Source organism: Thermomyces lanuginosus (assembly GCF_041956635.1).
Source record: "Thermomyces lanuginosus strain ATCC 200065 unplaced genomic scaffold VTN49scaffold_24, whole genome shotgun sequence".
In the NCBI taxonomy this organism is placed as follows: Eukaryota; Fungi; Ascomycota; class Eurotiomycetes; order Eurotiales; family Trichocomaceae; genus Thermomyces; species Thermomyces lanuginosus.
The window spans coordinates 408,715-431,642 of record NW_027192358.1 but is presented as its reverse complement, the minus strand read 5'-3'; the positions used below and the strand labels follow the sequence as shown (position 1 = coordinate 431,642).

The 22,928-nt window shown below is 53.7% G+C and overlaps 7 protein-coding genes across 7 annotated transcripts; 3 read left to right on the top strand and 4 right to left on the bottom strand.

Moving 5' to 3' along the window:
* Positions 1–2,300: 2,300 nt before the first annotated feature.
* On the top strand, positions 2,301–3,534 carry VTN49DRAFT_2088 (uncharacterized protein; the record flags this gene model as incomplete). Its single annotated transcript, XM_069409774.1, has 2 exons — positions 2,301–2,898; positions 2,951–3,534. 2 exons carry the CDS (start codon positions 2,301–2,303, stop codon positions 3,532–3,534), a joined length of 1,182 nt encoding a protein of 393 aa, XP_069269845.1.
* Positions 3,535–4,521: 987 nt separating this feature from the next.
* Positions 4,522–6,585, bottom strand: VTN49DRAFT_2087 (uncharacterized protein; the record flags this gene model as incomplete). Its single annotated transcript, XM_069409773.1, has 1 exon — positions 4,522–6,585. One exon carries the CDS (start codon positions 6,583–6,585, stop codon positions 4,522–4,524), a length of 2,064 nt encoding a protein of 687 aa, XP_069269844.1.
* Positions 6,586–6,732: 147 nt separating this feature from the next.
* VTN49DRAFT_2086 (uncharacterized protein) lies at positions 6,733–7,649 on the top strand (the record flags this gene model as incomplete). Its single annotated transcript, XM_069409772.1, has 2 exons — positions 6,733–6,992; positions 7,253–7,649. The coding sequence occupies 2 exons, from the start codon at positions 6,733–6,735 to the stop codon at positions 7,647–7,649; spliced, it is 657 nt and encodes a 218-aa protein (XP_069269843.1).
* A 591-nt stretch (positions 7,650–8,240) lies between these two features.
* On the bottom strand, positions 8,241–10,859 carry VTN49DRAFT_2085 (uncharacterized protein; the record flags this gene model as incomplete). Its single annotated transcript, XM_069409771.1, has 1 exon — positions 8,241–10,859. The coding sequence occupies one exon, from the start codon at positions 10,857–10,859 to the stop codon at positions 8,241–8,243; it is 2,619 nt and encodes an 872-aa protein (XP_069269842.1).
* A 1,093-nt stretch (positions 10,860–11,952) lies between these two features.
* Positions 11,953–15,741, top strand: VTN49DRAFT_2084 (uncharacterized protein; the record flags this gene model as incomplete). The annotated part of the gene is made up of 2 exons (XM_069409770.1): positions 11,953–12,249; positions 12,313–15,741. 2 exons carry the CDS (start codon positions 11,953–11,955, stop codon positions 15,739–15,741), a joined length of 3,726 nt encoding a protein of 1,241 aa, XP_069269841.1.
* A 1,687-nt stretch (positions 15,742–17,428) lies between these two features.
* Positions 17,429–18,924, bottom strand: VTN49DRAFT_2083 (uncharacterized protein; the record flags this gene model as incomplete). The annotated part of the gene is made up of 2 exons (XM_069409769.1): positions 17,429–18,400; positions 18,475–18,924. The coding sequence occupies 2 exons, from the start codon at positions 18,922–18,924 to the stop codon at positions 17,429–17,431; spliced, it is 1,422 nt and encodes a 473-aa protein (XP_069269840.1).
* Positions 18,925–21,550: 2,626 nt separating this feature from the next.
* VTN49DRAFT_2082 (uncharacterized protein) lies at positions 21,551–22,823 on the bottom strand (the record flags this gene model as incomplete). Its single annotated transcript, XM_069409768.1, has 4 exons — positions 21,551–22,308; positions 22,358–22,514; positions 22,570–22,618; positions 22,687–22,823. The coding sequence occupies 4 exons, from the start codon at positions 22,821–22,823 to the stop codon at positions 21,551–21,553; spliced, it is 1,101 nt and encodes a 366-aa protein (XP_069269839.1).
* Between the last annotated feature and the right edge of the window lie 105 nt (positions 22,824–22,928).

Here is a 22,928-nt window from a genome sequence, read left to right as displayed (position 1 = left end):
ACTGAGCCATTTTGTGGCTCGTCCCAAACACGAGAAGGAATAAATGCTGATGCTGGAGTCAGTGTAGTTACGTAATTGCTGCCACCTTGCATGCAGCCATCTTCATCGGGCCAGCTCCTGAAACAGTGATTTTGGCCAATGCTCAAAGCTATCCCATCTCGGATAGCAAGGAAATCTGTTCCCATGTCTTCGTCTTTGGCAGACAGAGTATCGATCCTCCAATGGAACAATACCGTCATGGTCACCCAGACAATTTGGGCAACACAACGAATTCCGGCGCCTGTCAACCAAGTCACTGGCCTTTTTGCATGTAGGGGCGTCGTAATTCGACTAGCATGCGCTCCGCGCCAAGTTATTGTGAAACTCGGGACTTGTTGAAGGCTTAGATGAAAATCTAGGGCAGGCGGTAACTGCGTTGCGAAGCGCGTCTCATCGAAGGATGACTGCCAAAAAACGATGCTCCGGCGAGAAACAGGTTCTCTTTGCTCTCTTAATGGCACAATGCCCGCTTCATTGCCACTCAAGGACACACTAAAATTGTCCCTGTAGATTTCGATGCAGCAACATCAGGAGAGAATGCTGCGACCCTGATCAATATCGTCCTCTTCGTCCTCTCCCGTTGATTTGCACTGACGTCTGCTCCGTAGTGAGGAATCACCGTTCAATCTCGGGTCTTCGCTGAGATTTTTTTTTTTGTCAGAAGATCTGAGATTGGATCCACGGCCATGAAGGTAAGTCCGCATTCACGGAAAATCCTATGAATTGCATGCTATATGCCGGGTAAATGTACAGGAAAGCTGGGGCCGTAACATATGAGTGCTGGTGATTTCATCCGGGAATGGGACTACTATTTGCCAATCCAGCGTACTAGTATGAAATAACCGAAAGAAATCCTTAGGCGCAGCATGCATTGGCTTCAAGAAACTCAGCCTTGATATTCCGAACATGCTGTGAGTTGGAAGTACTGAGTAGTACCGTACCGAGAAACATCCAAGAGTAACGGCTGTTTCAATTTCGACTTCCAGTCGCTCAGTTCATTCATCAGTAGTCTGTGCACAGTATCTGTGCAAGTCATTATTGTCAATATATGAGGGTCCTATGGCAGCGAACTCTGTTAAATCTGACTTCAAAGTTCCAAGAAACCTGCGCGTCGGCAACATTTGTTTTTGCGTTCATGCTCCGTGACTTCCATTCCGCAGCCTCCGGAAGATCTGCAAGTTCCCGCCAATCAGATCGTAATCAAAGAATGCTACTAAATCAAAAAAAGTCAAGTGCTCACGTGATTTATAACAATTAGCCAATCGTATCGGACCTCTGATATGCAGCGACCAATCATTGCAAGGGGGTTAGGCAGATCTCAAGTGGGTTAGATGATTACATAATTCCCGCCGCAGAGGCGACTTTGCATGATTTGTCTTGATTGGATTGTTTGCAGCGCAACAGCCGCATCGTATTGGTTCGCTTAACAGGCAGCAAACGGCGCTAAGCGCACAGACCACTCATCCAGCAATATATAAACCGCTTCCCTCCCGCGCCCTTTGGAAGTTTCTTTCTTTTTTTTCTCCAGCTCTCTTTGCCTTTTGGCTTAGATCAAGTGTAGTATCTGTTCTTTTCAGTTTAATCTCTGAAAGTGTTCTAAGGAACACGACATTGATTAATCTCATTTTTGGACCGCGTGATGGAGCCTCTGTGCTTGCGCATGCTCCATCGCACAGTGTCCTCGGTCTTACACTACCACCGAGTGACGCGAACAAACCTTTTCATCATCGTCGTCGGTATATCCGGTGGCGTGGAGAAGAGGTTATCCAGCTTAGTAGAGAGCCAACAGCTCGTTCCTGACATGAAATCCAAGTATTCCAGGTCCCCTTTTCATCCAGGGGACGATCTGTAGCCTAAAGTAACCTAAGTTGGCTGAAAAGAAATGTTAACAGAGTTGGCCCGGCGGCGTCCAGATTCATCCTGTAGCCGAATTATAGAGGTATCGAACGCTGTTGATCCTTGCATTCATGAAGCTACAGCTTGTTTAGTCCATGTCTCTTGGCCAGTCGAGTCGCCGGTCCCTTGCAGACTGAGCACTTGAAGATTTTTCGGTCGCTATCCCCTGGCGGCTCATCGACCTTTCCCGAGCGAGTAAGAATCTTCTATCTTATCTTATCGGTCCCTGACTCCAAAGGCTGGCCACTTTGCTGGGTTATCGACAAGGCAGAATCTTGGCTATTACTTGCGATTGTACAGAGGACTCTTTGTACGGCAAACTCTAGAGGACTCTTTGTACGGCAAACTCTACAGAATCGAAGTTCATGCCCCTCCGAATAACATCCGCCCCTGTCGCCGGCGTCCAGAAACGCAAAAGCAAACAGCCGCGACAGCCCCGATCGTCGCTCTTCGCGAGCCATGCGCGATCCAAACCTAACACACGCAAAGCCAATAACGACAAGAGTAAATCAAACGATGGGCCGGTTATCGACGAGCCAGATCAATATTATGACGACAGCGACGTCGAGCCTCTTCCCGACCTAGGCAGTGCCGCGCGTTATATAGCCGACGCCCGACCCGATAATGTGCGGGGCGTGGTCGACGCGATCCAGCACATCAAGACGACTATGTTCGAGGAGCTCCCCACGGAACGCGCCGGCATGAATAGCACACGGATCGCACAGGTGCTGAATCTGCGTCGCGCACTGCCGCCAATAGTCTCCGTCGCGCATGTGCATACTGTCCTTCAGTCACCGACAGAGGTTGAACGGGAGATTGTGGCCCTCGCACAGTCGGGCCGTGTGCGGAGATTAATTGTTCCTGGTCGTGGACGTGATACCGCGGCGTTGGGTGATTGCTTAGTCCTCTCCGAGGATTTCGCGGAGCTCGTGCGAGGGAGCGATCTGGATTCGGCGTTGAAGGGTGGGTAGAGTCTTTACTGACCTACGGGAGCTCGGTACTAATGAGGAAGCAGATCGGTTCCTACACACTCTAGACGAGATGCAAAATACTGCAACCATTTCGGCGCTCACATTCCCGGCAGAGGATGCGATGAAGCTAGTCCGAGCGGGGTTTCTTGTGACCGCATCCAGTATTGCGCAAGGACTCAACACCAGTACAAGGACAGGCACGAGCGATAATAATAATAATAGTAATAATGACAGCACCGACGAGTCATCTTCATCGACAAAACGCGACCTCGGAGGATCACCATCATACCTCCTATCATTACCTAACATCGGCACCTATCTCCGGCTGCTGGCAGCCGGCCGCACGCATCTGCTCAACCTCCTCAAGAAACGGTCCAAGTACCAAGAAGCGCCTCTTAGCCTCCTCCGAGACCAATGGGACGGCGCGGTAGAGAACCGTGATCGCAGCTACATGACGGGGAAACGACTCCGTGGAGAGGGTTACGGCGTCCTGCCAGGGCGGACGAAGAAATGGAAGGATCTGTATGGGATGAGGTTCGGATGGATCCTGGGCGAGGCTATGGGTGCAGGACTCGTGGAATTGTTTGAGACGGGGAGCGTTGGGCCGGGGGTGCGCTGTTTGGGCTGATTGTACACTGCCTTAACTACCTATACTATATGTACGTCTTCACGTAGACCGGTAATGATATCATGTCGAGACGACTATTTAGAACAAAAGCAAAACGGTCAAGTATAGCGCATTGGTAGACAAAACCTAACCGACGATAAATAGCAGAATATAGTTTCCATGATGCCGTCATCCATTCCCATCCTCTTGGTATGGACTCGTCGAATAGGACGGAAGTTTATGCCCTGTAAGCCTCCTTCTCCTGCCCAACTCATTCTCATCTTACGTTTCTTTTCTTTTTCTTCCCTCTCCCGTATAGGACTCGTTATACGCCTGTCATTCCATAAATCAAAGGATGTGTCTCCGTGCCTGTTTCCACCCAATTTCTGGCGTCAACTCCCGTCCGGAGATTTAGGCGGGCCTTTTAGGGTTACGACTGACATTTAACATGTTTGCCAGAAAATAAATCCAGATGTGCTCCATTCGGTGAAGGATGGAAAGGTCTGTTCAGTATTCCTTTTCCGAGTCTTTTGAATTGACCTTCCACCTGAACAGGCAGGCACATCTTTCGCAAGTTTCCATCCCTCTCACTGGCAATTCATTACTTAGGCAAGACGAAGTTTCGCATGGCAAGGGTCAACGCCAATCCCATTCCTAAAAAGGTTACATCCTAACTCGCAAAATTCGTACAAAATGAAGAAGTCATCATCATCAATGACCGGGACCGTACGCCGCATGTTGTACCGAATCCCCCCAACATAGACATCCACGACCCTCCCAAGCCAGGATTCCAGAAAGAAAAATGAGAAAAGAAATGAGGATGAAATGGTATATATTTTCCAAAACACACAAAAATGACCGGGGTATATGAGCTCATCTCTCCCGCCTGTGAACTGAAGCAAGCAAACAAAAACACGCAAAAAACATATGGCATTCAAAAGCACCGTAAGACCCCAACGTAGAAGAGAGAGAGAGAGGGGAAGGAAATGGGATTTTTGGTTTTTCTTTCTACCGTGATGCGGCAGCTGCACTGCCCTGATTCGAACTGTTCTCTCCTGACGTGTTTGATTGAGTGGAAGTGCCGGCATTTTGACTTGCCGCGATTTGTGCTCGCAGCGCCACCACCTCCGTCCGGAGCACGTTGAGTTCCTCATGCACCGATCGGATGTATGCCCAGAGCTTGTCCTCGCGGCTCTGCTCGCCCTGCGCGTTGGTGGCGTCGGACGAGAACTGCGGCTGGCTGGATTCTCCGCCGCTCGCGTTGTGACTGTTGGCGTGATTCTGACCTCCGCTCGGTTTCCCCGGCAGATTCGGTGATACCGGTGCTTGGGAGTGCAGTGTATATCGCGAATCCGGAGGATTCAGACCCGGCGGCGGCGGGAGCTGCGGTGCCCCTAGCTGCGGCGGCGGCAGCCCAATTGATGCCGGCGGTGGCGGCCGGTTATAGTGCGATGCTTGGTATTGTGAGGATGGGTTGGGAGAGTGGGGATGGGAAGGGTTGGCGTTGTTGTTATTGTTATTGTTGTTGTTGTTGTTGTTGTTGTTGTTATTGTTGTTGCTGCTGTTGTTGTCATGTCCCAGTTGGTTCGAAACGAGACCGCTGGGAGAAACAGGCTTGGGGCTTTCGGTCCGGTTCGGAGGGGGGTAGGACGTTGGCGAAGTGAAAGGAGCATTGCCGGACTGCGAGATCGGAGAGGTGGACGAACTCGAACCGCCGTGACTCGGCGCCGGTGGAAACAGACTGCCTGGAGCAGACGGTCGAGTGACGGCGATGGGAGGATATGTACTTGGGCCACGCTGGTATGACACGCTGCCCTGACGTTGCGACGTCTCCGTCGTGGTTGTCATCGCAGGTGCACTGTGTTTGCGGATGCTGGGCATGTTCAGCCGTCGCTCCTCTTCCTCATCCATCCGCTCGGGTTCTGTGTACATCAACCCATCCATGGCATCTTCGCCGCCGCCTCCGCCGCCCGCGTCACCATACTCTTCTTCACCAGCATAGCTGCCCATACTGGCCCGGCGTCCTGCGCATCCTCCTTGGCCTTTGTTATGCCGCGCCAAAGCATCACCACGAGCGAACCTCCGCCCGCACTTGGGGCAGATGTGCGGTCTCTCACCCGTGTGGAGCTTGGTGTGCCGCTTCAAGTCGTGCAGGCGCCGGAACCGGGAGCCACAGGTCTGACAGACGTACGGCTTTTCCTGGCTGTGGGTGAGAAGATGGCTTTTCAGATTGTGATGCCGCGTGAACTCGGTGGAACAGAATGGACAGCGGTGTTTTTTCGCGGATGGTGACCGCGGGTTATTCTGAAAGCCGGAGTGGGGGAGACTCAGCCCGCGCCGCGGGTCATTTGGACCAGCAGTGGGCATCGGATAGGAAAAGGCCTTATTGGCGGTTTCTTCCGCGGGTTCCGGATGGAGTTGGTGATCATGCTGCTGACGCGACCGATCGCCTTCGGGCGAACCTGTCTCCTCGATCGGACCGGGACTGGCGACGGTTGAAGTGTTCATCAACGTGCCGGACTGACCCGCAGCGTCGCCTGCGCCGCCAAATGCATCTCTGCCGGGACTCGACTGCGGGTCAACGTGCATCTCCTCCGAGGTGACCGGCATCGACTGAGTCATCGAATCCATAGGATCGGGAAGCGTGCCGGACGCGTCCTGCGACTTGTCCGCACTCTGCCCAGCAGAATCGCCCAGGGGCTCCTGAACCAACTGGGCGTCGCGTTCCTTCTCGGACGGCGCAGCGGCGGTTTCACCCGTCGAATGCGGTGACAGCGCCGACGACTTGCTTCCCTCCATGCCGAGCGATGACGACGTTCGAAGTCCAGCGCTGGCGATGGAGGTCAAATGCGACTCCGATTTGGCCAGGGTAGGGCTCTTCAGCAACGATGCTTGGTCGGACGGGCTAGCGGCCAGGATGGAACTTGAGACCGGGGGCAATGGACTCGAAATGGCTACAAGGTCGTTACCAGCCTGCATTGACCCGGCCATGAAAGCAGTGTAAGGAGCGCCCGTCGAGAGCAAATGACGGGATCGGGGAGGCGCCCACTGAGTCACTAAACTGGCACTCATGTCAGCGAGAGTCCTATACTCATGCGTGTTTGCGACGCGCGAGTCTCTGTAGAGGGCGGGAACTATGTGGCGAGATCGGGACAATGCAGGTGCAACGGCACTGCAGAAGAAGGGGAATAAGAAAGCGACCAGATACAGCTGATCGCCATGCAAAGCAGCATTTACATACCGGTCGCGTGGGGCGGCGCAGGCGTCCTGCCGCGAGTGTGGCGCAAGCACGACTCAGCTTCAGCACCAGGCTTCGATCTTTCGCAGACGTGTGACAGGGCGGCGCAGCAACACACTGAAACAGTGATGATCGCAAGGGGAACGAATGGACGTCGAGGAGATGGTTTCCGCGATATTGCCCGGACCGAACAATCTACCTCTCCGCTCGTTCAATTGCGACCAGCCATGGAGACTGTGCGGTAGTCGCCGTTTGGTCAAGTCAAGCACGGACGGCTAGAAACGGGCGAATCTTTTGTTGTTCTTCGCCTTGTAGCCTCGGTTTATTTTTCGCGGCTGTGCTTTGGAGGATTTGTTACGGGTTTCTCGAATCGGGAACCAGTACAGATGCCGAGTTGTGGCGGTTGCGGCGAGTGCGAATCGTCGAAGCAGGCATGAATGAATAGAACCAGCTTAGATTCGGCCGGAGCACCACGCGACTGAAGCGAAAGCTAGTCAATAGAGTTCGCTGGGGCGGCAAAGCAATCAATCAATGGACCAACGGGGACAGACAGCGGTCGCCGGTACAAAAACAAAACCCGATCGAGACCGCGCCAGAGGGGACGATGGGGATCGATCGATTGCAACGGAAAATCAGGAAAATTCGACGGAGATTTGGTCAGCCCGTCCAGATCTGCCTGGGTTTGCTGGAGAAGGATCCGACAGAGAGGGAAGAACTGGGGAGGCTGGTTCGTTTTTCCTTTGTTGGCGCTCTGTCCTGTACCGTCTGTGACAAGACCGGTAATTTTGCCGGGTGGCTGCCAATTGCCCTTGGTTGCCCGCTGTTTGGCGGTGGAAGTCGGCGTGGCAGCGCCGCAGCGGGCGCTACAGCGCGGGCCCATACCGGTACCCTGGATTGAAATTTACAGGGTCCAGGTGAAATTACATGACATGTGTGGTCAAGTTACGGTATCGCGCCGTTTGGACGAGCTTGCGCTTCTTTTCACAGCATCATGACTCAAAAAGCCTCTGTGGGCGAAGCACAACCTCCGCAATCCCAGCCATCTTGCCACTGCCACGCTAGCGACTTTGGGTTTCAGCGCCAGCCTCAGGGGCCGATCTCGCCGCGCACAGCCAGTGGCAGAGAAGAATCCGCCAGCTGATCGCGATAAATTACTGATCAGCGTCGAAATGAGGCTGTGCCACCGCCGCGTTTCCATCGCTGATCCAATCGCTGCGGGGTGTGTACGAGCCAACATCACGTGATTTAGCCCTGGACCGAAAATGGATGGCGGTGCCCAGGTCTGGAGAATGCTGGCCAACGCCCTACGCTCTCCAGGATGCACCTCTACGTTGTAATTGGCAATCGCTGTTGGATTCGAAACGGCTTGTGATCAAGAAATGCAGCTTTCAAATTAATTTGTCAAGCTACGGACTCGTGCAAAATGGATGGCCAGACGTAGGAATCTACGGGAGTACAGATTGATTCCAAGTCACGTGACATACTCAATCTACGTCCAGGTCCTCTGGCGTTTGTTCGGTTGGTGCTCGGGTCCGTCCGCGTCGTCTGGCAGCGGCCGCCTTCCATCTTGCGGCTGCAATCGGTTGTCGTCAGTCGGCTGGGATTGGCATCGCTTGCACTCGCACGGGCGTCCTAGGATTCGTGTTGCCATAGCCTTATTCATGCCGTCCCGGAGGTAGCTCAACGTGATCTCTTCCCCGGCCTGGATGTCCTCCTTGGCCCAAACAATTACCCGGTTGGGAATTGTCTTGTCGTATGCCCAGGAGGCGTTCCCCTCTTGCTGGCAGGTGTGGTTGAACATGGCCAGGCCCGGAAAGAGGTAGATATCTCGGATCGTAGGCCGATTGTCCACTTGGGGCGCTCGCTGATAGTCGACGGGTTCCCTCATGTCAAATTTCTTGGAATCCCACCGCATTTTCGGCTCCTCCCCAGGGGGATCCTCATCCCACGGGACAACGCTCACGAGAAGCTTCCGGAGCACCATCTGGATGACCCACGTGTCGAAGGTGAGGTCGCGGAAGATATCAACCCCGAGAGACAGTAGAATGTCAAACGGTACCTGGATATTCGCCGCCCAAGTGAAGGGAAATCGGCTATTTGCCCACTCACGCTCCCCTTGCAGCGGCAGCAACTCGTCAATCTCATGGGCCATGAGATGTGGGTTCCCTGTCTGCCTCCGCCGCTCGAGGGTCACGTCGAAGACTTCCCGTAGGATGAGGCTCAGCACAGTGCAATGAGTCTCGTTGTTGTGGGTGATCATCGAGGGGCCCGTATCAACCGGACGCTTGTACTCGTTCCAGCCGGGGCGCATGGCATCGTGCAGCCACCGCCAATTTCGCCCGCACGCTCGAAAATGGAATTGCTCCCGTGCAATTTGCAGACAACTAGGCCGACCGTCATGGCCACGGCAGAATACAATTGGCTCCGTCCCCGGCGTTGGGATGGTACAGACACAACGATTGTAGTGACCGCCGCTCTCTATTTCCGCTTTTTTGTGGCGGTCGACGTTGACGGCAGGTTGCGGATCGTTAGACTTGCACGTCTCACATCGGACTGGCGGCGTCGGCCTATTGTAGTAAATATCTTGGAGAGCGTCGACATTCAGATGGCCTCTGATGGCGGGTTCATTCGCGAAAATGATCTGGCCCCGAGAAATCGGCTCTGTGGCATAGACGGCCAGCTCTTCGTTCTGTTGGGCCCGAACTTCGATGCGCTTGACCGGAGTCTGGCTCTTGTCGATGAATTCGCGATTAAGTCGCTCCAGAAATGACACGGCCGTTCGGTCGACATCTTGCGCGCTGTGCGGATATGGCCGACCCGACACGCTGCCTGCCTTGGTTTCGTAGTAGAAAAGCGAGTAATCCCTGCATTGCCTCGCATTCTTAACGTCCACCATAGCCGCGGTCAGGTCCCATCTTTTCTCGAATGCCCATTTGTCGCGTGCGGCCATTTGCACCCTCTTCGTCAGGTAGCGTTCCATGTGGTAATAGTCATTCCAACACTGCAGTGCCTTGAGACTGAGGCTGATGATGTTGTGATAGGCTCTCCGCAGCGTGGGCACAAAATAATTGATACCGTTTGAATTGCGCATCAGCATCACCGCCGGGTCATCCTTTCTCCCATCGAGGCGAACCAAGATATGCTGTTCGATGCTGTGCCAAATCCGTGCGTAGAGTCCCGGCTGGCGGTTGCGCACAAACGAATCGGTTAACACCTCGCAGAGCCGCTTGGCCCGATAGGCATCGCCCAGCGCCAGGTCAAAATATCCCATTTGATAATACAGATAAGAGCGGCTCACCCAGTACGTCGGATTGTACGGGCTCAGAACGATGGCCCACGTGTATAGGTCCAAGGGGAGTAGACGCTCATTCCGACTAATCTTGAGCAGGTAGTCGTTGTGTCGTGAGATGCCCCAGGCGGAGAGGTCGGTCCGGGGGAAGAACCCAGCGACGATATCTTGGGTTCGATTCGCGGCATTCGCACGTCGCTGTGCCTGTACTTCGTTGTCATGCAAACGCTGGCGGAGTTCAGCCGACTTTCCCGCAGTGGCCAAACCGCGCCGTGCCAACTCCCGTTTGAGACGAACGACGGTCCAAAACCGGTCCTTGAGGACATTGTGGCCTTGAAGTACAACTCCGCCGCTGGTATCACTGCTTGATGACGGCGGTGTGTTTTCCTGGCCCGGATCCTGCGGGCCGAAGATGTCCTCGTATGACCAGCCTTCTTTTGTCTGTCCATCAGCGGCCAGTTTCATCTGGGCATCCGGCTCCCACTCGTCATCGGCGCGCGGCATCCGGTGCTCGCGCATCAGATGTTCATAGACATTGCCTCCGAGAATGGCTCGGTCTTTCCAATGCTTGTCCATTTTATTTGGGTCCGGCGGAAAAGGATGTGGATATTTTTCCAGCTCCTTCCCTAACTCCTCATCGGGCAGCGACCACAGACGATAGGCGAGCTTGATGTCCTCTGTCTTTGGATATGGTCCCCATTCGACCTCTTGAAAGAGATCCGGGTGTTTGGGAAACGGCGGCGGTAAGATGGTGCCGGCAGGAGGATACTCGTCATGCCATGCTATGTATTCTCTAGTGGGCTGCCGTTCCTCTGGCATTTTTCTTGTGATTGTAGGTCAAGGCTTGGGCGACAGGCCGAGGTCTGCTAGAAATTTAAATGTATACCGCCCATCAAACTGTAGCAGGGTGGTAAGGCATTCAGTGTCACTGGAATCATTACTGCACCTGCTCCTCTTATATGACTGACCCCTTGAGAGCAGCATCTCACTTGACAAAGAAGATTCCCATTGTGTCAGGTTGGCAGATCTCTTGCAAGATCGTCTGGTTGATAGTCAGCCTAGATTCATTCTCGAATCTCGTTTCTGCATGTATCAGAACTGCTTTTCAGTCATTAATCAGTGTTTTCTCCATACAGAACCGCTGGATGCCTGTAGCAAAGTTAGAAGTCTTTGTTGCGATGCTTTCTCTTGCCCACGTCCGTCCAATTCATGAATGTGCCCGTAGTGGACATCTGGGAGCCGCAACGTTGCAACTTGGACTGTTTGACACATTGTAGGTTTCAAGGCTTCTTGTTCACCTGGACTACAGTATGTACAAGATCTCGTCCAGCATATTGTTCACTATTCACTGTTCACACTGGAAAAGGGCCATGGGAGCGTGCCAGTAACCAAGGGTAAACCTGGCCCTGAGCCAAGGCCCGTGACGGCCCATACTAATCCCGATAAGGAACTGCAAAAGTCCATCGTCAGCTGAGCTCCCCGCCATCGCTCGAGCACGTACGAGGGTCCTCGTGTAGAAGAAAATATTCCAAATCTCAGGCCAGGAACCATTCGTGAAGGTTTGATTCACTCAAAGATTGACTCCTGATGCTATTGTCGATCACTTCATCCCCTGATACCCCCGTTCAGCCATAAAAACCGTAGACAAAACTACCTACCGTACTGTTCAACCCGAAGCGCGCATCACTTGCAAGCGTTCTTCTGTCGATTATTCGTGAAAAGTGATTCCAGAAGTGTCTTCTGACATCGCGAAACGAAACATCTCTCGAAAATCTTCTTCCAGCGCGCTGCACAATTGGTGGCCGTTGCAGTCACACCACCAGTAGTGCCAACGGAGCACAGCCGGCCAACCAAGCAATCTGTCAAAGAGTTCTCGCGGCCATATCCCTGATGATACTGCGAAACTGACGCAATGTACGGATCGCAACAACCTCCACCTCCACCTCCGGGGTCTCAGCCGGAATGGCAATCTAATACATCATTTCCTCCTCCTCCTCCTCCTCCTCCCCCTCCTCCGCCACTGGGCACCGCTACCTACACACCAAGTACCTATGGTCCTATGCCAGGCGCACAGCCTCAGATTTCTCCCAATTCACCATCGACAAGCCCTGCGTTAAATACACAGTTTGACACGACCAGCTGGGGAGTGCGATACAATCGGCAGCAGCAACATCATCACTCACCCTCTGGCCCGCCGCCTCCCTTGCCTGTAAGCCGAACTATCTAGTCTCGAATGCACGGTGACAAATGTGAGCTGACTTTCCTGTCCTAGCCGCGGACCAGCCATCAGTCTCCTCCGCCTCCAAGCTATACACCACCGTCCACATCAGCCCCTCAGGGCGCGTCATGGTCCGAACCTCCCCCGCCGCCGCCTCCACGGCCAGGTCAGCACGCCCAGCCATGGGCCCAGCCTGCGAGCTATGACCAGACAGGCCAGGCAAGTCATATTGAACATCCGCCGCCGCCACCACCACCTCCGCGTCCACCTGTACTGCCGGCTTATCAACAAGAAAACCAGCAAGCCGCGCCCGCATGGCAACAGACCCCGATAACCCAGTCGATTCCGGGCCCGCATTATGCGACTGGGCCCCCTACTCATCGCTATGATCCTCCTCAAGTCCACCATCGGCAGGATTCTCCAGATCTATACGGCCCAAGCAGTCCAATTACTACCGCTACTACCACCCAAGGACAAGCCACGCCATCATCGTCACATGCTGAACTTCCGGCGTCGTACCCTTCGTCATCTACGAGTTTAGCCACCCCCCAATCGACTGTAACGACTTCTGCACAAGGCGTGTCGTATACAACGTCCTCGTCGGCATTAGGTGCTGGGGGTCCCTCAGATTGGGAACATTTCTCTCCTGCACACGTTCCCGAAGATGATCAGTCGTCCCGGAAGCATGAGAATGGCGTGTCAACGCCGACAGTCACACAAAGTCCCATAGTGCAATCCCCTCAGACAACGACACTCCCTGTGCGAACCCAGGAACCGCCTTCGGCCACTGCGCCTACCACTCCACCATCAACGAATCCGCCTCCACGGCCAGCAAAGGTAGCTTCTCCACCACGTGTCGAAAATGATCCTTCCAGCCACCAGGACGCGACTCGCCCAGCCCCTGGACGGGACGATAGTCTTCAGTCGAATTCTAGTATCGTATCCGCAGAGGGATACTCTGAGGAGATTGACAAAGTAATCTCAGCTTGGAACCAGCCTATCTCGCCCAAAACTCAGTCCAAAGAGGACGCAGGGGGACGTAGCCCGAGTCCAGCGGCAGAAAAAGCTCCATCAGCTCCCTCCGATGAACCTCCAGCGAAGCCACCTACAAGCACAGCCGAGAATTCTGTGGCATCTACTCCGTCCACAACTGAGACGCAAAAGGAACACCGGCAGAGTCAAGTCTCTGCAACGGCAGACACGCCAGCCAAAGAGCCCGAGGCCGCCAAGGTAGAAGTAAAATATCTGGATCCCTATGAAGATCTTGACCCTTGGTTCAAGTCCTCCCTTGAACGCTACGTTACCATGCTTCGCAAGGAGGCAGTCGCGGACTCCGACGAGGAGAAGTACAAAATCTTCACCAACTTCGTGGCTAAGGAAACCAAATTGCGTGAAGTTTTGTACAATGTTGAACCTGAAGAAAAGAAGAAGCCAGAGCCGCCTGCAACACCTCCCGCTCCGCGCGAGACTAAGCCCGCCAGTCCAACGCCTGTAATAGACTCCGGTTTGATCCCCGTGGAGTCGGAAGAGCCACGAACACCTGTCGAAGATGGCTCTCACAGCTCAACGGAAGATGGGGATGACATCGCTTATAGCCCCGGCGGACGCCCCATTTTGTCCCGCAGGCCTGCCGCAAAGAAATCTCCGGCCACCCGGCGTCCCCAACGATCGGCATCCAACCCTGGGACCCGTCCGGCGCAAGGCCCGCAAGGGCTTCTGCATAGCGGAACGTTCGCCTCCGATCCAACAGCTCGTCCGGTGTCGGTGCCACCTCCAATTACCAAGCCGTTCACGCCCCAGCCCCAGCAAATGCAGCCGCTGATCTCAGAGCCTCCCCAACCCGCATACACACCGTTCCGGTACTCAGAGGGGCCTCAGCGCAACGCTGACGTGCTGAACGCCCAAGGGACCGCCTATCAGGCGTATTCTGCCCTGCGGCAGGCCTCTGCCGAGAGTGGGCGAGCGATGGCGAATCCAGCACCACCGGCATCTCAGGGGCCACGGGGCGAATTCTCGGGCCCAATCGACGAGACATTCCTCGGAATTATCCGAGAGAAGAGCGTGTCGTATCGGGGCAAACATCCCGCGTTGCTACCCGGTGCTGGGATAGAAGCTTTGGGTGCCCTGATCCCTAATCCGTTTCCAAAGCCGGAATCGAACTCTGAAATCCTGACTGTCCAGAGAGAGATGGAGAAGTTCACGGATGATTTCAGCTATATTAAAGAGGAGGTCGACAGATGGGAAACATCTGCCAAGGAACGACGCGCCAAGTTGGAGAAGGCGCGGCTGGAGCGAGAGCAGGCGTCTGAGGAACGGATCGATGGGCTTTTCAATGACAAGGAGATTGGCTACGCCGACATCAACAAGCTTGAGGACGAATTCCGGCAGTCGGAAGCTCGCACTCAACTTGAAGAGGAGAGGCAGGAACTGGAGAACTTCATCCGACAGGTGTTCAACCCGCTTGATAAGCGAATCAGAGAAGAGATCGTCGAGCTGCGGGCTCTACTTCAACGGGCCATGGATGACCTGACCGCCACTGCCAGGTCTCCAAATAGACACGCTATTTGGAGACGGTACCAAGTCTCTCATACGATGAAGGTAATCCTGGCGCTTTCCGGAAAACTCGAGAAGCGTTTCCAACACCGGCTGGACATTGCCCTGGATCGCGAGCGGCGCCGGAAGAAAGCAGAGCGCCGGCCACTTGTGTATCTGGGAGACTCGCGGGCCCTCAAGACCTTAGACGGCGACTTTGAGAAGATGGAGAAGCAAAATGTGGTTGACGCGGCCAAGGATCGGGACCACCGCGCCAACCAGCTGACCGATCTATTCGACGAGGCCATTCTCTTCGCATTGGGTGGACACCAACGGCTGGTAGATGATATTCTAGGCAAGGCCAAGCGGCTCGATGGGAAGGCGATTGAACGCAGCAGCCTATCTGAAAATGATAAGGAGCTCATTTTGCGCTCCATCTCCGCTCTCGTCAAAGGCGTCGTCGACGACGCCGAGTCTATGCTCACCAGTGTCAAGGAGGCGGATACGATGCTCAATGATGCCGACTACAGCGTGTCCGTGGCGCAGGCTCGCTTTAGCAATGCCTCCGAAGACGTGTACGAACGGCTTGCCGAAGAGAAGAAAAAGGAAGACGCAAAAATCGAGGCCGACTTCCAGGCCAAGATGGACAGCTTCAAGGACGGCCCGGCCCAAATCACGGCCAAGATGGACACGCTGCTGAAGGTCATGGGCAAGCCTCCTGGCCCCGGTGCCGGCCCATGGAAGCGTCCGGCAGCCATCGCCGTGGAGGATCCTGTCCCGTCGATACCGGAGATCGAAACAGAACATCATCCAGCCGAAACGCTCATGCCGGGTCCGCGCCCGACGAGCGCGAGCGTGGCAGCGGCGAATGACCCGGAGCAACAGGAGAGGTTACGGAAAGCTCTCGAGGAGGCGAAGAGGAGAAACGCAGCCAAGGGATTGACCGCATAGATTCTTCTGTTTTCTTCATGCATATATTTGTTTCTGTTGTCTAATATCTAGTGTAATGATACCTTCTTGCTGATGTGTACCAAACTTCTGTTCGAATGATTTTAGTCGACCAGTTCAATGAACGTAAACCTGACAGATCTCTTTCTGGCCAATTCATTACCTATTAACCCTTAAATAAACTGGAGTTGGGATTTGTAGACACGGGATTGGGTTCCAGTTCGGCTCGAACAGCCAATCACACTCCATCCCGACTTAGGGTTTGCTCTTGAAACCCTAACCAACGAACCTGGAACAATTCCTGTCTCACAGTGCACCGTAAACAATAACTATCTGACAAGAAATCACCACCAAAGAAGGCATCAGGGCGGTGCTAAAGGCTAAGACTCTGGCGCGGTACATTTGGAACTTCCAGAGACAAGAACGGACTTACCATAACCGGATGACGATCATCCATTCTAGAGGACGAAATCGGTAGAAATGCCTCGGGACTTAGGGCTGGTTGTGCCTCCTAAATTTTTACTTGGCCATTTCACCCCTAATCCAATGGATATCCTTAGAAAGACTTGGATCGTCGTTCACCGTCTCTTTCAGGAGTCGGAATCCGAGGAAATGCGGAATTTTTTCGAACGCATTGTTTATGGCAAGGCTAGTTGTGCTATGAATTCAAAAAAAAGTTGCCAGAGAATCCTGAAGAATTGAAATGTAGATCAGATCATCCTCCACACAGACGTGTCCAAATAGTTTAAAAGTTACCATTCGCACTCCAGTCCTAAATTAGATAAACTTCAGACTTTCATCAAAGTTAATTTCTTCAGCGGCTCGATTTTGGAAGTTTCCTTGTGACCGTATGATCACGGCAACACGAATTTAACCGATCTCCAAACGGCACGAAGTTGCCGTCCTTTCGAATCAATATTACGTGGATCAAATCACGAAATATGATCATCATGGACCTGATTTCTGGGCCGAGAAAATATCCTCGGTCAAAGTCGGTCAGCATTATCCTTTCGACTTTCATTTTTTTTTTCTTTGAAAGTGGAATGACACATAAAGTTGAGGCTAAGCCGCTATCGATACGAGCTTTTTTAGCGTACCAGATTCTAGGGTGGATCTGACCCAGGTGGGATGACCTTTTACAGTTTCTGGGAGGAACAGCTCATGAACACCGTGCATGTTCTGATGGTTATCGACAGTTTTGAGCAAAGTAACTCGGCCGACTACTATCTAATCTTTCATAGTTATCCAGAAGAAAGTGTGCTTGTGGGGTCGGAATGAGAACTCGTTGAAGCCGGTACATAGCTTCACCCGGATCGATATACGAACGCGAAGAACATACGGTGAAGTCAAGACGAAAACATTGTGCCTAATCCGTCAGAAGATCAGAAGACAAACCTGACTTGGTGGAGTCATACTTCTCACTGCAAGTCGGGAGCCAATGGTGCAAGAGTATGAGATGCTCACATGGACAAGAGGAGAACAGCTCTACGACGACAACTTGACAACCGTCCGGCCTTGATCATGACCACAATGATGAACGGATAGGATTGATGATGATTCGTGCAAAATACAGGAAAAATCATTCAAACAAAAATGCCCACCGTCAAATCATAAACAAAAGTCCAAATCGCTCAAGAAAATGCTAGAAACTGTGAAGAAAAAGAAAGCGTATGAATGTCGTAAATCATGTCTATCGAGTCCGTTTCTGGCTTCCACCCGCCTCTGCCGTAGCAGGCCGCTTGGCCCGTTGTCCTGTCTGGACATCGTTGATCAGGTTCTTGAGCTTGATGATGTACGGCGCCGGCGCGCGGTTGACCTCTATCTTGCTGAGGGCGTCGACCAGGCTGGGTACGTACTCGCTGAGCACGGACGGCGGGACTTTGTCCAGCGCATCCAGGATAAAGAATCCATCGGTCTCATTGGCCTGTCCGATCAACTGCTCGTAGAGGTTATTGTCGTCCTCATCCTCGCCGGGCTGTGGCGCTCGCCAGTGGCTGCCGGCAAAGGCGTCGATGTTGCGGGCGGCAATGTCCAGTAGCAGGCTCACCAGGGTTTCGGCGGCGTCCTCGGTACCGTGCGAGTTGCGCATGTCCAGGTTGACTTCGATCTGCTTTACGCACCGTCGAAGCGCCTCGGCAACCTGCCTCGCCTCCATAGACGGCACACCAGGCGGGAGAGTCCCCGTCCGGCAGTACTCGTCAAACTGAGCAAGGATTCTTCGGCACCGCTTCCGGATCTTGTCAAAGTAGATCGCGGCGCATGCCCCCGCCGGCATTGCTTTACGTAGACTCCTGTAGACATTGTCATCATGCACGGCCAGCCGAAACAAGGTGGCTTCAAGATCGCCTTGGACCACGCACTGTTCCGGGGTCCGGGGCTGATTGGACCTCTCCACCAGATCGGGCCGGAACTCCTCCGGAAGCGTGTCTTTGAAGGCAGATATGATATCTCGGACCTTGTCTTCTCGACTCATGCCGCGACTTCTGGGTCTGTTGGGCTCCGACAGATATGGCCATTCCAGCCTTTCCGCCAACTCTTCCAAACCGTTGCGCAGCAGATCTTCCACGTGCGGTAGATTCGGCGAAAACCCCTCCTTCGTCAAAGGAAGGCCGGGGGGTGGTGTCTGAGGTGTGAGGCTATCGTACAATTGATCCGCGAGCCACTGCGCCGCTCCGTCAGCTACCGTCTTAGATTTTTCCGACCAGCCATTGAAAAATGGCCCTGGTTAGTACTCACAAAGATATGCCGACACGCCATGTCAGGTCTGGTCTCGAACTCGGAGCACGAGCACCTGGCAGAGCCTCCGCCAATGTGAATCACGGGTCGCTCTTCCAATTGGAACTCGAATCCTCCTCCAACGTCTCGGCAGTAAACTACTCCGAACTCACTCGTGAGTCCGGCAACAGCCCGGAATCGGGCCTCCATCTCCAAGCCATCGACATCATAGACGATCCTTGACTGGGCGCGAACCATCGAAGCCAATGGGTCGGAAGTCTCCTCTTCTTCGTTGTCGTCGTCTTCTTCGCCCTCTTCAACTTCCTCCTCTTCCTCGGTGCTATACCCCTCCTCGTCCGAGTCGCCGCCTCTAGGATGTCCACGCGGATGGTCGTCGTCGTCGTGACCGGCACTGCGACGAGTCGTCGGCAACCCGTGGGACTGTCGAGGCTGGGAACGGGCGGCGGGCATATTCCCACGGATCGAGAGTCTTCCCAGCTGCCGCGTTGGAGTAGACATGAGGTAATCAAAGTCGGGATAGGTTCGCAGAGAAGATCTGTCAGTGTGCTGCACTGGCGGACAGGACCATGGAACCCGTATTTATTAAGTTTCTGGGGATCCATGGACGACGGTGGGCACGCGGGATCCATGAGGAGCCAACATCCGGCACTGCATGAGCGACCGCTGCATCCCTTACAAATTTCTCCTTCTCGTACGAAGGAACGCGGCGCGCTGCGTTGTGCCGCTCTCTCCGCCTTGCAAACATATCATTTGAACCCGCGATGCGGCACTGTAATCGCCCCTATCGCCCCAGTGCGGAGGGGCTGATGTCCAATGGTTCCCAAAGTGGTAATGTAGACGTCGCTTCGGTCGACAGCGATGGCTCGGGTGAAATGCTTTGGGAAGAACCAATACCGCCTTTGAAGGATGCGGAGAGCACGCAGAGACAACTAGCAACCCAGGGAGCAAAGCCAAAAAGGCTGAACGGCGGACTCCAGTGGATCAACTGCCAGTCCACGCCCCCAGTAAAGAACGCGAACCGACGAAACAGAACACCCAGAACACCCTTAACGGTCTATACGGGTCTTAGAAATCTTGGGACAGAAAAGGGAAGTCCAACTTTAGTCCGACCAAGGGCGGAAATTGAAATTGGCACCCATCAGGCGCAATCGCTGATCTACAGGCCAACCCGGGGACCGGGTGGGCCGGATTTTCTGGCCTTCTCCCTGACCCAAGCGGCCTTGGAAGATATTGAACAACATATGCACACAGTACAGTACCTGCTGGGAGCACGGGGAAAAGCTTCCGCACAGTTCTGCGCCGCAAATTTCAATGTTGAGAAATCAACTTTGTCCTCCAGGTTATGAAGGGCTCTCTGCACAGCACTGCAACAATGTCCTTCGCTTATGCCCTTGTTTTTTTGTCTTTCCATAAGCGACAAGGCCAACGGCGTTTGAGTCGGAGTCTCATTCGCCGACAATTTCAACCGGCATGTCATTATGTTTTTCCCGGCAGGGAATCCGAGAGGCTTATCCAGACTTATCCACAATATCCAGCACGTAAACTGTACTCTTGGCGACAGGCTCCATGGCCTCCAGGTGCCGCAATGTTTGCCCTGGAGGTGAACATATCCGCGGAATGGAGACCTCAAGGGTGCCGGTTTCTGGCCACAAAATCCACAAACTGGCAGCTCTATCTGGCCATGTCGCCATGGGGGTTTGATTGTCAAGAGATGCGAGCCCACTTAGAACCTGCACGCAAAAAGCGTCTCCACCGACCTGAGGGGGCTAGGCTCACTGGCTCTGAAGGCTGTCAATTAGCGCCAAGCGGCAGTCGAGCAAACATTCGCGCAGGGCCAGCCACAGATCGAACCCTCGATAGCGACTGGTCAGCAGCCTGTCCCAGACGTTTGGACATGATTTTTGGGTTTTCTCTTTGGGAACGCCCCATGGCAGCGCGGCAATGCCCATTGTCATCAGATTTTTTTTTTTCCCTGGCAGGAACCCTGTCATGGCGTGCTTTCTCTTGAGATAACCGCATCTGATCTAGTGAGCTTGGCCGATCGTACAGGGATCATTGATTGCTTGGATTTCTGGAGCAACGCGTGGACGTCGCTAACGAAATTGGGGGGATGATGGCCTCAGCTAGCGTTGTGATGCTACTGTGGGGACTGGCGCTTACTGGATTGTGTTGTCCGGCGCTAATTTCGCCATATTACGTTAGACACCTGTGGCTAAACAGCGCTAGTCTCGCAGAGGAATTTCAAGTGGTCTCTTTAGTGCCGGGGAGCTGAGGCGCATCGGCCCATCGGGACTGTTGGATGTCTTCGAAAATTGAGACGGTGCCTTTCGCGGAACAGCTCCATCGGGGTCTAGCAGGGGGCCCAGCGAGCAAAGTCCGTTGGCAATTGACGCGAAGGATCCGGACCGTTAAGGAGGCGAAGTGATCGATTGGATTAAAATCGATTCTAGATTTCGTTCGGGGATCACCAACATGCGGCGGTCGTTTAGCCACGACAACCATGTCATGATATCTGCATTGCTCAGGAGCAAGGAATCCATGGTCCTCGTATTTCATCCGGACATTAGCAAGCTTTACAAGGCACAAATTGAATGCATAAGGGAAAAAGAAAGCAAGGAATCACAGCGTGCGAAACAGTATGCCAATCAACACGCGCCACAGTTCCGAGAAGGTGAGCATCGGCAGTCCAGCTGATCGACGCGCCGCAGAGCATGGACCATCAGCAAAGCGAATCATATGTGGGATCGCTTGATAAGGTGGTGATCGTGATCTGAACGATCTCCGACATGCATGACATTTCGGTCACGTTATCAGACTCTAAGCCTTGTGAAGCCCCTTTTTAAGCGCCAAGGCAATCATCCACGAACGCCCAAATCAAAGAATATACGAGCATCATCTTACATATACACAAGGTCGGGCGTATGATTAGATCGATAGGTTCGTAGGAGCCGACTTCTGAACCTGAAAACTGGGAGTTTATGAGAGATACCCGAGATACCCTTGCATGGACAGAGAGAAGAACTAGCAACTTCAAATTTCGCTCCTAAAGAGACAAAAAAATCCATGATCACGTTAACTAAGACAGGTCCAATACAACTCTGCCCACCAATTCTCTCCGTTGCATCCGCTCAAAGACGCTGGTCAGATTTTCCATTTTCTCAATATGATAGTGAGGCTTGACGATGCCCCTAGCCGCGAACTCGAGCGTCTCCGCCGCCTCCCTGCGATTGCCCACCATGCTTCCGACGATATTCCATTGGTTTACGATGAGCTCCGACGGCGCCGCACTGGAAATAGGGACCAAATCTCCTTCAGGGAGCCCGACGCAAACTAACGTGCCATTGAAACGGAGGAAACGCAGGGCCTGAGCATAGTCGGCGTTGGACGAGGTGCAAGCCAGCACTGCATGTGCACCGATACCCCCAGTCAGGGATCTGACATGGCCCACGAGATCATCCCCATCGAACTTGGTAATATCGACGAAGTGTTCGGCACCGGACGCCTTGACCACCTCCTCCTTGCTTCCAAAGTCGGTGCCGATAACCCGAAGCCCCATCCCACGGCTCGCCAGCTGAACGGCAAGATGCCCCAGGCCGCCACCGGCTCCCGTGATCACCATCCACTGGCCCGGTTGAGCTTTACTTCGCTTAAGTGCTGCATAGACAGTGAGACCAGCGCAGAGCATTGGGGCCGCATCGGGGGAGGACAACCCATCGGGGATGCGAATCACATAGTTTGCTGGTCCGATAACGTACTGCTGGAAGGTTCCGGGAGTAGTGTAACCGGAGACCTTCTGATTGAAACATAGACCATCGGTGTCGGATATACAGGGCACTGCGTCGGTGTTAGCAGCGGGATATGCATTACAGAGTAGGTCTCGTACGGCAACTCAAGCAGGCACGCGACATCCATTTGACTCCGACGCGATCGCCGATCTTCAGCCCGGAGGACTCGGTTCCAGGACCAAGCTTGACGATGTGTCCGACGCCCTCGTGGCCGCCGACCTGATTCGGGGGCGGAGGTTCAAGGATGCCTCTCCACTACAGCCTTATCAGTCACGCTCACAGGGTAAACAACCACGCGCTGGCACGTTACAGAATGAGTCATGACTGCATAGTCAGAATGGCAGACCCCGGAATGCGTCCTGTCATTCCGTTCAGTCCGTTGGTCTTCCCAGGAGCTACCGATTCATGCCAAGGTGACAGAACGCACAGGTTGATGAGAACCTCTCCATGTCCCGGTTCAGGGACATCGAGCTCGACTACCTTGGTCGAGAGCTTTCCAGGCTGGTCATAGACGACCGCCTTGTACTTCTTAGGGATTGTGAACTCAGTTCGATTTTCAGTCATCTTTTGAGCTCGCGAAGATGTCCAGGTTAGAATACAGCAGATTTCAAGTACAGATGGCCATCCAAAGAACAGACAGTCGATTAAATAGTGTCATCATCTTCCAGA